A 14,284-nucleotide genomic window follows, 5' to 3' on the forward strand; every position below is an offset into this window, starting at 1 on the left:
TTCTATGGGATTCATGGTACCAACGAGCAGACGTTTTTTGCTCTATGCTCACCAAAACGTTTTGGGGCGCCATCTTAATAAACTTACTTAAAATATTACTTTAAAGTAAATATTATGAGTTCTAGTAAAGTGCTAAGATAAAGCTCAGCAGTTTGGCAGCATGGGATCCATTTAAGGAACAACTATTATGAAATTCAGTGTTATTTTTAAAAAGAATTTGTATGAAACAAATGTAAATATGCCCAACAATGGAATGTAAAACTAGTTTTAGCAGTATTAAATTTAATTTGATGAGCTAATATTTTATGCTAGCTTTCACAAATTAGAATTTGGTTCTAGATATTACTATGTTTAAAATGTCAAAATAATGACTTTTTTTAATGTTTGTACTTACCTCTATTAAGTAGTTTTGGCTTCCATACATAACATACTGGGGAGCAAGACTATAAATCATGTAGCTAGTGTGAAGGACAATAAGCAGAAGTATCATGCAGAGAAATAAGAGCGCCTGGGGCCTGGTCCTACCTCTTCTGATTTTGTACAACTGGAAGGAGAAACACAGTGACGCTATTTCAGCAATACGTTTTACGTGAAGGCACTGGGTCTTGCTCATTTGTTAGGGGCAATGCATGCAGTTCAACCCACCAATTCTTTTTCCAAAATAAATACTAAGATTTCTTAATCTTTCCAGATAACTATAAGAATAACAAAGACAATTCTTTCCCTGTAAAGCTTTTAGATTCAGATTCATGTTTATTTTAAAAACTCAAGACCTAGAGAAATAAATTAGTATTTTCATGGTTTGTTTCAAAGAATCTTCTAAACTTATTATGTAACAGCATCTGTTAGAAATTCATAGAGCTAAGAATGGTGAACTATGTCTAATTCTATCTACAGGTTAAAAGAGTGAGTTTAAACTCTAAGTATTAGTAATACATTTATAGTTTTCTATATATTATTGCACAAGGACAGACATGTCATGTTTTAAATACTCATTTCTACGAAATACTCATGATAGCCTCATATTGTGTGTGTGTGCATGCGTGTGCATGCGCACATGCACCCACACGCCTGCTGAGTTGTGTCTGCCAGGCTCCTCTGTCCATGGGATGTCCCAGGCAAGAATACTGCAGTGGACTGCCATTTCCTCCTCCAGGGTACCTTCTTGACCCAGGGATCGAACCTGTGTCTCTTGTGTCTCCTGCATTGGTAGGCGGATTCTTTATCAACTGCACCATCTGGGAAACCCATCCTCATGTTATACTCAACTGTAACACTGTCATCTAGTTTATGGTAATTTATGACCATCTGACTATAGCTATTTCCATGTGCATCCTGTATGCATGGACGGAAACTGAAACGTGGGAGCAGATACAAGAAGCTTGGTGACAGGCCTCTCATTTCAATGACAGAGCACACTTTAGCGACCGAGACAGCACCTCCCTGCTTTATTACTCGACTGAATATAATAGTACAATATAGAATAACAGGACTCTAATCCTGGATGGGACACGATCACCTAAAAATGCACACTTCCTGCTTCCCTATGCCCAGTAGTGGCTGGTAGTGATAAAACATTACGCATCAGAAAGAAAGCAGTCTGTGGGAGACTTCTGGGAAAGCCACATCTTCTGTCACCCCTTCTCCTAGCTGCCTCTTCCTCACAGAACACAGACGGGGTAAAGAGGGCTGAAGAAGCCATATCTCAACCATGAGGGAGAAGCCAAGAGGAATATTAGACTTGATGTTTTTGAGTTACTGAAGCAATGTTAGATTTAAAAAATTTTCCACAGCAGGAAGTCTTTCATTAGTTCAAGCCTCTAGTTAATTGCATTTTACACACAGCTGGAAGTATGAAGTGATATATCTCATTTTAATATCAAAATGAGAATAAGAAGAAAATAACCCTTTCTCCAATAGCACAGGAATCTTTCACTGCCAGTCACAGGGCCATATTTCGAACTATAGTGTATCCAGTTGTGCTGCAATGCGGTTGGGCTACAGCCAAACACTAAGGAAACTAACAGAACTTCTAAACCACGGCTTTCAGCCTCAGCACTGCTGACATTTTGGGCTGGATAAGCAAGTCTTTGTTGCGGGGCTGCCTGTGCAACACAGGACGCTGCCCCGATTCCCTGCTCTGCACCCACCAGATGCCAGTAGTGCTTCCTAGTTATAACAACTGAAAACATCTCCAGACTTTGCCAAGTATACCAGGAGGGCAAAACTGCCCCCGTTTAAGAACTGCAGCTTTAGACAAAGGGGCTTCCCAGGTGACCCAGCAGTAAAGAATTCATCTGCCAACGCAGGAGACGCAGGTTCGATCCTTGGGTCAGGAAGATCCCCTGAAAGAGGAAATGGCAACCCACTCCAGTATTCATGGTGGGATAATCCCATGGACCGAGAAGACTTGCGGGCTACAGTACATGAAGTTACAAAGAGCTGAACACAACTGAGCATGCACTCTCTGGACAAAGAGCACTTTTATGTTAACATAAAGTGAAAAGGCCAGCACTTCCATCATTTTGGTATTAAGATATTTATAACTCCTGTATTATAAATCTAAGATAATTTGCAATAATGGAGGATATATACAAAATGATGGAAAAAATAAAAAAATATTATAACATATACTCACTCTAATCCAAAAGAACCATATGCCAATATTTCGAATCCCCGCCATTGAAGTAAAAATAAAGTACATAATAATAATTGTTATAAGAATATAATCCAGAGGGAACACCTGAAAAAGAGAAAATTAAACTTAATACACAAACAATAAGGGCTCCAGGAGTCATGCATTGAATACAATTAAGTCAAACTTCATTATTCATATTTGGCAATGTTTAAAATATCACCCTAACCAGGCTACTATGATAATACAAAAAAAAAAAAAAAAGAACTCCAAGAAGCAAACTACCAAACTATTACCTAATTGTTCAATATTATCATCCTAACAAAAATCCTATAATAAATTAAACTAAAAATTATATTTATATATGGAATAAAAGACGTCATTAAAAGGCAAAATCAGGAAATGCTTGGAAAAGTTCACCCTAAGTTTAAATATATATCCAATTCAAATAATACATAACTTAAAGAGTTCAGTAATATGTCAATACAATAATTTTTAGGATAACATATCAATGCAGAAATTATACGTAAATAAGAAGCCAAATTAACAGAGAGCACAAGCATACATTGCCAAGCATTAACAGGTTTGTCAACATAATAATTTGACAATGTTTGCTAAAGTATAAAATGACTGATTTTTTTTTTTTTTACTTACAGTTTGTAGTAAAGGCAAAAGCATATTCAGTGGGTTACTCAGGTTAGCTCCAAAAATTATGAAACCAGAATCTATTCCAGCTGAATGAAGAGCTTTATCCAAGCTATAACAAAGTATATAGTGAATTTACACATTATACCATCACATTTTCAGTTAGTTTAGAAAGAATAACATCATAACTTGAGCACGTACATTCAACTGAGTCCAAGAAAACCACGAATAACAAATCAAACATCATTTAAATATCTTACAGATATTGTTCAATTGATACAGACCAAAGAAACACTATTATTGGATCTTTTTAGTCATTCTTTGAGTTAATGCTGTAGAACACTTTAAGTAAAATAGCTACTTAAGATGAATAGGCTACATTAATGGAATTCAGCACGGAAAATGTATAATATCACAGGAGATTTGTCAGTGCTTTAGAAAATGTGTCTACTGTACTTACTTTGACAGGAAGAGAGAAATTACAAACAGCAATGCAACAAAGATGAAAAATATTCCCCAAATGATCTAAAAGCAAAAAAAAAAAAAACAAAAAAATCATTAAAAATATACTTCTAAAAGTTGATATTAAAAGTACAAAACCATTATGCTCAATAAGAGTCGGTACCATGTGAAAATGATCTAAAAAACGACCTAAAAATACATTTTAACTTAATCTATAATCCTAGGCATATGTCACTAAATTTTCATTATGAGACTATCTGAGAAAAAAAACACAGAAGAGAAAAAATATTTAAAGTCTTCATTGGTAAGTAAACAAATGAGACTCTTTGCTAGGTCAAATAAAAGTTCATATTGACTTATATTCAAATACAAGAAGTTAACTGAAAACTGTATTAAGACTAATACACATACACAGAAAATCAAAACCAAGAAACTCATCAGGTTATATTAACCTGTTGTTAAAATAGAGAACTTGTAACATTTTCTCACAGAAGTAATGAGATACACAGTTGACTCTTGGACAACCCTCTGGATAGTCAAAAATCTGTCTAGAGCTCACTGTCAGCCCTCTGCACACGCAGTTCCTCCATATCCACATAGTCCTCCAACTGTGGGAGCAGAGTGATGTATCACGGGCTACAGAAAAGTATCCCTGTGTATGTGGACCTGAGCAATTCAAATCACATTGTTCATGGGTCAACAGCTTATATCTTATAAATAAATTATATCACATCTTTAGAAAAGTCTATATTGCTGGTATTATTTTTGAAATAGAGTACCAACAGCACTGAAGAAAATGTCACATAAAACTAACTCTGTGGAAAAATGTGCTAAGTACTGTAATCGATGGGATATACTTACTTATACTCTAAGTATGAACTTGACAGTGTGAAAGGATATGTATGAGACATGAAGGATATGTATGAGCTGTATTCAGGAAAACAATGATTGGAACTGTGTCCTTAAGGAATAAAATTTCAGAGTAAAAATGATGAAATCTATGTTTGGGACTCTCAAGAGTCCCTTGGACTGAAAGGAGATCCAACCAGTCCATCCTAAAGGAAATCAGTCCTGAATATTCATTGGAAAGACTGATACTGAAGCTGAAACTCCAATACTTTTGCCACGTGATGGGAAGAACTGACTCAACGGAAAAGACCCTGATGCTGGGAAAGATTGAGGGCAGGAGGAGAAGGGGATGACAGAGGATGAGATGGCTGGATGGCATCACCGACTCAATGGACATGAGTTTGAGTAATTCCGGGAGTTGGTGATGGACAGGGAGGCCTGGCATGCTGCAATCCATGGGGTCACAAAGAGTCGGACACGACTGAGCTACTGAACTTAACTATTTTGGTTTCTCCTTTGCCTGGAGTTAATAGAAATAGATGGAAAACATTATGAATGCGAGGGAGATTTTTCATCTTATTTCACATGATCATTGAATATTTTAGAATTCTGATATGATAAAAGAAAAGTAGACTAACAACACATTATCTGACCCAGCACGAAAGATAGATCTGGAAATAAATCTTAAAGTTGTGTTCTAGGGAATTCTTTGGTTCTGAAAGAGTACCTTAATTATATCACTTAAAATATACTGCATATATCCATTTTACACACTGGGATTTCACATGAGCATTTACTCTAAAATGTTTCATTGCTAAGTAAGTTGAAGTGACTACTTTATAGTAACAGAAGATTATTAGTAGCAGGTATAAAGGAGCATACACAGTCTTCTTCTACCAGGTTTGAGCACGGTATTTGATACCCAGGAGAACTGAAGCCAATATCCATACACTGAGGAAACATATTATTTCTCAGCAGCATGCTGACAGCAAATAGCTTGTAGCAGGAGATAGTGCCAGCACCAACTGCCAGCGAGCAGTAAAGGAGCACGGCACAGAGAGCGGGAGAAATCAGCACTGCCCTGCCTGGATGCCCGCTGGAGAAGGAAAGAAGAGAAAATCCTTAACTATACCCCAATCTGCTGAGATGAATGAACCAGAGTTATGACGGTTTAACCACAGCTACTTAACAAAACAAAGAAAAAGATTAAAAAGATAAATGTTTTATAAAGACCAAGAAAACTATATATATTTAAATATGAGAACTTAAGTTAGTAGTACTTACAGAATCAAGTCAGGGGTGACCACCTTGGATTGACCTAAATGTTACATATTCCACACCAGCTATTATATCCATTTGGAAAAAATAATTAAGCCAAAGAGATGACACCAGTAAAAGTAACAAAGTAGAAATCTCTGAAAATCCTTTCCCCTTAAAAGCAATTTAACAACCAGCATAAATTGTCAGAACAAATTTTTTCAACATTGAAAATGAACCAGAAGCATGCCACAATCCAGGAGCATTTAAGGAAAAGGGCTGGCTCTCAGTAACAGCACAGAACACTGTGGCATTCTGATTTGCTCTAGTACCAGCCCTTCCTCTCTGTAAGCTGGGCAGCTACCTGAGAAACAGAAGGGGCTGGGGCTCTTTCAGTCTTCTTCCCAGAGGACTGCCATTATCTGACCTGCCTGGACGGTACATGGAAGATCCCACTTGCAAGACTGTGTCTGGCTTGAAATGGAGCTCATACAGTGCAAAAATTCCTTTTTCCCAGGAACCAGTGAATTTCATGGCCATGAGAGCTAGTCAATATCAGGCAAAAAATAAACTAACCAAAAAGATTAAAATGGAAACGCGAGGAATGCGATGCCCACAGGGGCTCTGAAAAGTTTCTATATATTCCCGGGAATGAAGAAGGCCCTGTGCATGCTCATGAATATAGGAGAGGCCTAACTGTGCATTCTGGTCGACCCTGAGGTTCTGTCTTGCACGAGCAGGATGTGTGGGCTAAGAGTGGTATAAATGCATCCTGAGTGCTGAAGTCACGTCTCCACTCACAGATGGCCCCTCAGCAAGACTGGGAGACTTACAGATTCTAGGTGTTTAAGAAAATCTGTGTCCAATAATTAACTAAACCAACCAAGCAGAAACTTCAGTGACTGCAACAACAAAGAAAACAGACTTCATAGCATGCACACAAGTCACTAAACAAACAACGAAAAGTAATAACAGAAAATCCAGGGGAGAATCTCATCTCCCGAGTTACTGCATTATGCTATTTAAAATTTCTCATGTTTTAACTTAGAAAAAAAAAAAAAGAGAGAGAGACATGCAAAGCAGCAAGAAAGTACAGCTAATACAGAGAAAAAAAACAAAATCAATAGGCACTGTACTTGAGGAAGTCCTTGAGGACATTGAACTTATAAGACAAAAACGTTAAAGCTACTACTTTAAATATGTAGCTCAGAACATGAACGCCTTATTGCCAAATTCAGACTTAAATTGAAGAAAGTAGGGAAAACCACTAGACCATTCAGGTATGACCTAAATCAAATCCCTAATGATTATACAGTAAAAGTGACAAATAGATTTAAGGGACTAGATCTGATAGAGTGCCTGATGAACTATGGGCAGAGGTTCATGACATTGTACAGGAGACAGGGAGCAAGACCATCCCTAAGAAAAAGAAATGCAAAAAAGCAAAATGGCTGTCTGAAGAGGCCTTACAAATAGCTGTGAAAAGAAGAGAAGCATAAAGCAAAGGAGAAAAGGAAAGATATACCCATTTGAATGCAGAGTTCCAAAGAATAACAAGGAGAGATAAGAAAGCCTTCCTCAGCGATCAGTACAAAGAAATAGAGAAAAACAACAGAATGGGAAAGACTAGAGATTTCTTCAAGAAAATCAGAGATACCAAGGGAACATTTCATGCAAAAGTGGGCTCAACAAAGGACAGAAATGGTAGGGACCTAACAGAAGCAGAAGATATTAAGAAGGGGTGGCAAGAATACACAGAAGAACTGTACAAAAAAGATCTTCACAACCGAGATAATCGTGATGGTTTGATCACTCACCTAGAGCCAGATATCCTGCAATGTGAAGTCAAGTGAGACTTAGAAAACATCACTACGAACAAAGCTAGTGGAGGTGATGGAATTCCAGTGGAGCTATTTCAAATCCTAAAAGATGATGCTGTGAAAGTGCTGCACTCAATATGCCAGCAAATTTGGAAAACTCAGCAGTGGCCACAGGACTGGAAAAGGTCAGTTTTCATTCCAATCCCAAAGAAATGCAATGTCAAAGAATGCTCAAACTACCGCACAATTGCACTCATCTCACATGCTAGTAAAGCAATGCTCAAAATTCTCCAAGCCAGGCTTCAACAATACATGAACCGTGAACTTCCAGATGTTCCAGCTGGATTTAGAAAAGGCAGAGGAACCAGAGATCAAATTGCCAACATCCACTGGATTACTGAAAAAGCAAGAGAATTCCAGAAAAACCTCTATTTCTGCTTTATTGACTACGCCAAAGCCTTAGACTGTGTAAGTAACAATAAACTGTGGAAAATTCTGAAAAAGACGGGAATACTAGACCTGCCTCTTAAGAAGTCTCTTTGCAGGTCAGGAAGCAACAGTTAAAACTGGACATGGAACAACAGACAGGTTCCAAATAGGAAAAGGAGTATGTCAAGGCTGTATATTGTCACCCTGCTTATTTAACTTATATGCAGAGTACATCATGAGAAATGCTGGGCTAGATGAAGCACAAGATGGAATCAAGATTCCCGGGAGAAATATCAATAACGTCAGATATGCAGATGACATCACCCTTATGGCAGAAAGTGAAGAAGAACTGAAGAGCCTCGTGATGAAAGTGAAAGAAGAGAGTGAAAAAGTTGGCTTAAAACTCAACATTCAGAAAACGAAGATCATGGCATCCAGTCCCATCACTTCATGGCAAACAGATGGGGAAACAATGGAAACAGTGGCAGATTTTATTTTGGGGGGCTCCAAAATCACTGCAGATGGTGACTGCAGCCATGAAATTAAAAGATACTTACTCCTTGGAGAAAAGTTATGACCAACCTAAACAGCATATTAAAAAGCAGAGACATTACTTTGCCAACAAAGGTCCATCTAGTCAAGGCTATGGTTTTTCCAGTAGTCATGTATGGATGTGAGAGTTGGACTATAAAGAAAGCTGAGCACCGGAGAATTGATGCTTTTGAACTGTAGTATTGGAGAATACTCTTTGAGAATCCCTTGGACTGCAAGGAGATCCAGCCAGTCCATCCTAAAGGAAATCAGTCCTGAATATTCATTGGAAGGACTGATGTTGCAGATGAAACTGAAAAACTTTGGCCACCTGATAAGAAGATTGGACTTATTTGAAAAGACCCCGATGATGGGAAAGATCGAAGGTAGGAGAAGAGGACGACAGAGGATGAGATGGTTGAATGGCATCACCAACTTAATGGACATGAGTTTGAGTAAACTCTGGGAATTGGTGATAGACAAGGAGGCCTGGTGTGCTGCAGTCCATGGGGTCACAAAAAGTCAGACACAACTGAGTGACTGAACTGAACTGAAAGAACTAAAGAAAAACGTTTCTTAAGAACCAAAACAAATTGAAAACAATGTCTCCCTGAATACAGAATATCAACAAAGAGACAGAATTTCTCAAGATGGAAAATGCAGTAATTGAAACAAATAGCTCACTAGAAAACAAAATGAAAAGTTCAGCAGATTTAACCGGTCGGGAGATAAGAATCATTAAACTTGAAGATGAATCAACTGAGATGATCAAGTCTGAGGAACAGAATCAAGCTCCTTGAGGGTAAGGGCTGAGACCTTCACCTCTTTGCTGGCTATCGGCTGGGAGCCTCTCAGTCCCCGAGGCTGTGTGCATCCCTCTTCACATTCCCTCCATCGTCAAATTAGTAAGAGCAGCTCAGTTCTGAGTGCTTCTCTCACACTTGACCACGTCTTTCTGACTCTTGCCATGGAGGCTCTCTGTCTTTATTCATCTAGCTGTGCTGGGTCTTCGTTGCAGCACTCGGATCTTTGATCCTGGGTGCGGCATGTGAAGTCTTCAGCTGTGGTATGTGGGAGCTAGTTCCCTGACTAGTTATCAGACCTGTGCCGCCCGCACTGGGAACACAATCTTAACCACTGGACCAGAGGGAAGTCCCATTCACATTTATTGATATGACTAACACGAAATTAGAAGACGTTACTTCTTGGAAGGAAAGTTATGACCAACCTAGATAGCATATTCAAAAGCAGAGACATTACTTTGCCAACAAAGGTCCAGCTAGTCAAGGCTATGGTTTTTCCTGTGGTCATGTATGGATGTGAGAGCTGGACTGTGAAGAAGGCTGAGCACAGAAGAATTGATGCTTTTGAACTGTGGTGTTGGAGAAGACTCTTGAGAGTCCCTTGGACTGCAAGGAGATCCAACCAGTCCATTCTGAAGGCGATCAGCCCTGGAATTTCTTTGGAAGGAATGATACTAAAGCTGAAACTCCAGTACTTTGGCCACCTCATGCAAAGAGTTGACTCATTGGAAAAGACTCTGATGCTGGGAGGGACTGGGGGCAGGAGGAGAAGGGGACAACAGAGGATGAAATGGCTGGATGGCATCACTGACTCGATGGACATGAGTTTGAGTAAACTCCGGGAGTTGGTGATGGACAGGGAGGCCTGGCATGCGGTGATTCATGGGGTCGCAAAGAGTCGGACACGACTGAGCGACTGAACTGAACTGAACTGAACACATTTAGTTTAGAAAATATCTCGTTTGATAACTATGTATGTATTTCCTGTGTTTCTTTCTCCAGCTAATATGAATTCCTTGCTCCTGGATTTTTAGTCCTTTTGTGTTAAGAAAGTTTGTATTTTTGTTTGTGTACTTGAATTTTCCAGTGCTCCTAGCCCCCATGTTCTTATTCACTCCTTTACTAAACACTGTATTGGTTCTTATGTGTTCAACTCCTACCTACTGCCTACACAGTAATCTATGAGAAATTCTATTTTCTTTCTCTCTCTTCTTAATTATCTATTCCTCAGCACATATGTTTGTGCTTCACTCTCTGCCCCAGCCCACACTTTTTCTTCATACGATACTAAATGCTCACCATAGTCCTTTTGCTGATGTTCACCTTCACACCTATTAATAGGCCAGAACTTGGCAACCGGGGATTTCTCAACAAGAGCTCATCAGTACAGAATCCCCTGAGTTCTTAAATGTTTAAAAACTGTTTTTCTAAAGGATATTTTGGCTAAATACAAATTCCTTGGTTCTGCCAACTAAAACTGGGCACTTGCCATCAGTCTCTGCAAGGACTAAGTCACAAACCGCTGCTGCTGCCTACCTTCGACACCCCCTGAGAAGGCTTCAGGGTGGAGACCAGGAGTGAGGCACTCTGTGATCCAGGAAAATGGGCAGAATAGGCCCTCAGGGAGTTAGGCATTTTCAGAAGACAACTGTATGAGCCTGATTCTTGCATCTCTTCAGATCTAGCACTAAAATCATTAATGCCGACTTCTGCTCCTCATGACTGGCCAATAACCTTCTGCCAACATGTGTGCCTGACTGCATGCACCCCTTCACTAAAATCATATACAATACTGACTTTCCCTCACCTCTTCCGAGCAGCTCCTCAGAGCTACCTGAGGAGCTGTCTCCCGGGCTAGTCTTCATTTTGCCCCCAGTAAAACAACTCACAACTCTCACATTGTGCATTGGTTTTTTTTTTCAGTAGTTCATACCTTTTCATTGAGATTTTATTTTTTTAATGTTCTTCCATTCCTTCCTAGCTTTGTATGTTTCTTGAGAAGTCTAAGTCTAATAATGTTGCCCTTGTGAGCTGATCCTTTTGCTTGGAAATCTTGAGGATTTTCTTTAAATCTGAAGTCGGTTTTACCAGGAAACTGCACATAAATTTTCCCAGGTACAAAGTGGCTATTTCCTGTCTATTCATGATATAGAATATTCATGACATGTGGATTCATGTCTATTTACTTTAGGATTTTTTTTTTGGGGGGGTATTATACCTTTAAATATTCTGCTAATTTGTTTTGTTTTGCCACTGCATGGAAACCTACACATATGTAGTTTTTCTTTCTTTTCCATTTCAACACTCGTTTTTGGATTTTTTTTTTACTTCATCTGATTTTCCTTCTCTTGGTTATCCTTCTGCCTTTCTTCAAATGTCCCCTCTTACTAAATTTTATTTGATCCTTTTCTCTTTTGGACACACTGTAAATTTGTTTTCATTTCCAAAATTAAGTGTATTTTCCTCCCATTTTCCCCTGAGTTCAACTCTATTTCTATCTGATTTTTTGTCATTTTCTGTTTTCTTGCTTCTTAAATAGTGGTAAAATACAAATAACATAAAATTTACCATCTCAAACATTTTTAAATGTACAGTTTAGTTGTGTTAAATTAACTCACACAGTTCTGCAAACTAATCTCTTTTCATTTTGCAAAACTGGAACTCTGTACCCATTAAAGAACTCCCTAGACTTCCTGCCCCCCGACCCTTGGAGAATCACCAGGGTTCTCCAGGTACCTCTTAAAAGTTGAATTATACAGTATTTGTCTTTTGGTGATTGGCTTATTTCACCTAAGATTGGGGGTTTAAGATCAATCACAGGCTTATCTCCAAATTTCGTCTTCTCTCTACCAAAATTTTCCCAGATTGTCTTTGTTTAATACAAAGTTTTGTAGTAAGAGCTGGCAAGAAAACTTGCTGGATTTGTGAGGTCTTTTGTTGTTGTTTTTCTTATAAGTAGTTGATTCTCATTTGCAGATTCTGCATTTACAAACCTACTGCTCGCTAAAATTTATTTATGGCCTTAAAATCAACACACATGGCTCTTAGTGGTCTTTTGAAGATACACTGTGCATATGTGTTCAGTCTCTCAGTTATGTCTGACTCTTTGTGACCCCACAGATTGTAGCCCAACAGACTACTTCTATCCATTGAATTTTTCAGGCGAGAATGCTGGAGTGACTTGCCATTTCTTATTCCAGGGGATCTTCCTGACAGAGGGCTCGAACCTGCATCTTCTGCATTAGCAGGCAGATTCTTTACTACTCCACCGCCTGGGAAGTCCTCGCAGATACATGCAAAGAGGTAAAAATTCTAAGTTCCTGATGCTCACATTCCGAGCTAAGCATGAACTAGGCAATACTCTGCTTTCTTGTTTCAGCTCTCTTACCATAGACAAGTATCCTGTAAGTGCACTATTTACTGCTATATTCTTTGCATTTTGTACTTTCTGTCAGCAATTTTCTTGTTTAAAATAGCCCCCAAGCATACTGCTGAAGTGCTGTCTAGTTCCTAAGACTAAGAAGTCATTCAGTTCTCCTGGGTCTCTCCAGTGTATACATGTTATCAAATATTTGTTTGAAATTCCCCTGTTGACCTGTCTCATGTCAATTTAATTCTTAGACTAGAGAGAAGAATTGAGAAAGGTAGAAAAACATTTCTTTCTTCCCCACAACAAAACATTGCTGAGAGAAATTTAATGAGACATAAACAAATGTAAAGTCGGCCCATATTTATGGTGTAATATGACTTAATACATTAAAAATGACAATACTACTGAAAGTGTTCTACAGATACAATGCAATCCCTACCAAAATCATAATGACCTTTTTTTTTTTTGGCAGGAACAGAAAAAGCCATTCTAAAATTCATATGAATTTCAAGGAAGCCCAAACAGTAAAAACAATCTTGAAAAAGAACAACAAAGTTACAGGACTCACGCTTCTCTATTTCAAAATTTACTACAAAGCCACAGCAACCAAAACAGTATGGTACTGGCATAAAGACAGACACATAGCCAATGGAAAAGACTCCAGAAATGAATGCTCACACATACGCTCAAATGATCTTTGACAAGGGGGCCAAGGTCACTGAAAGGGGAAAGAACAGTCTTTTCAAAGCATGATGCTGGGAAGAAGAAATCTTCATGCAAAAAAATGAAATTAGACTGTTATCCTTCACCATATACAAATACCTCAAAATAGATCAAAGATCTAAACGTAAGAGCTAAAACTATTAAACTCTAAGGGAAAAAAACCTTCATGGCACTGGATCTGGTAATTATTTTTTGGATATGACACAAAACACAGGTAACAAAAGAAAAAAAAATGCATCAGACATCATTAAAATTAAAAATCTGTGTATCAAAAGACACTATCAACAGAGTGAAAACACAAGCCAAGAATAGGAGAATATTTACAAATCATGCATCTGATAAGGAGTAACATTCAGAATATTAAAAATGAAACTTGAATAAGCATTTCTCCAAAGTAAACATATAAAGCCAACAGTCTAATGAAAAGATGCTCAGTGTCACTAATCAAATGAAATGCAAGTGAAAACCATAATGAGATATCACTTCACAAGCATAACGTTGGTTATTATCAAAACAAAGGAAAATAAGTGTTGACAATGATATGGATAAATTAGAACCCTTGTGCATTGCTCGTGGGCATGTAAAATGGTGCAGTCACTGTGGAAAACAGTAGGTTCTTCAAAAGTTATACCAGAACTGATCAAGATCTAACAACTGCATTTCAAGATATATACTCAAAAGAACTGAAAGCAGGGACTCAAACAGGTACTTGTACACCAATTACCTTGAAAGCACTATTCACAATAACCAGAAGTTGGAA

General features: G+C 38.3%; 1 protein-coding gene across 1 annotated transcript in view; it reads right to left on the reverse strand.

Annotated features, from left to right (window-relative positions):
* The window catches only part of LMBRD1 (LMBR1 domain containing 1), a 132,297-nt gene that overhangs the window by 27,751 nt on the left and 90,262 nt on the right, over window positions 1–14,284 (reverse strand). The window contains 4 exon segments of the mRNA NM_001035092.2: window positions 395–544; window positions 2,639–2,743; window positions 3,290–3,392; window positions 3,741–3,805. Coding sequence (NP_001030264.1) covers window positions 395–544; window positions 2,639–2,743; window positions 3,290–3,392; window positions 3,741–3,805 — 423 coding nt within the window.

This window comes from Bos taurus, chromosome 9, assembly GCF_002263795.3.
Source record: "Bos taurus isolate L1 Dominette 01449 registration number 42190680 breed Hereford chromosome 9, ARS-UCD2.0, whole genome shotgun sequence".
In the NCBI taxonomy this organism is placed as follows: Eukaryota; Metazoa; Chordata; class Mammalia; order Artiodactyla; family Bovidae; genus Bos; species Bos taurus.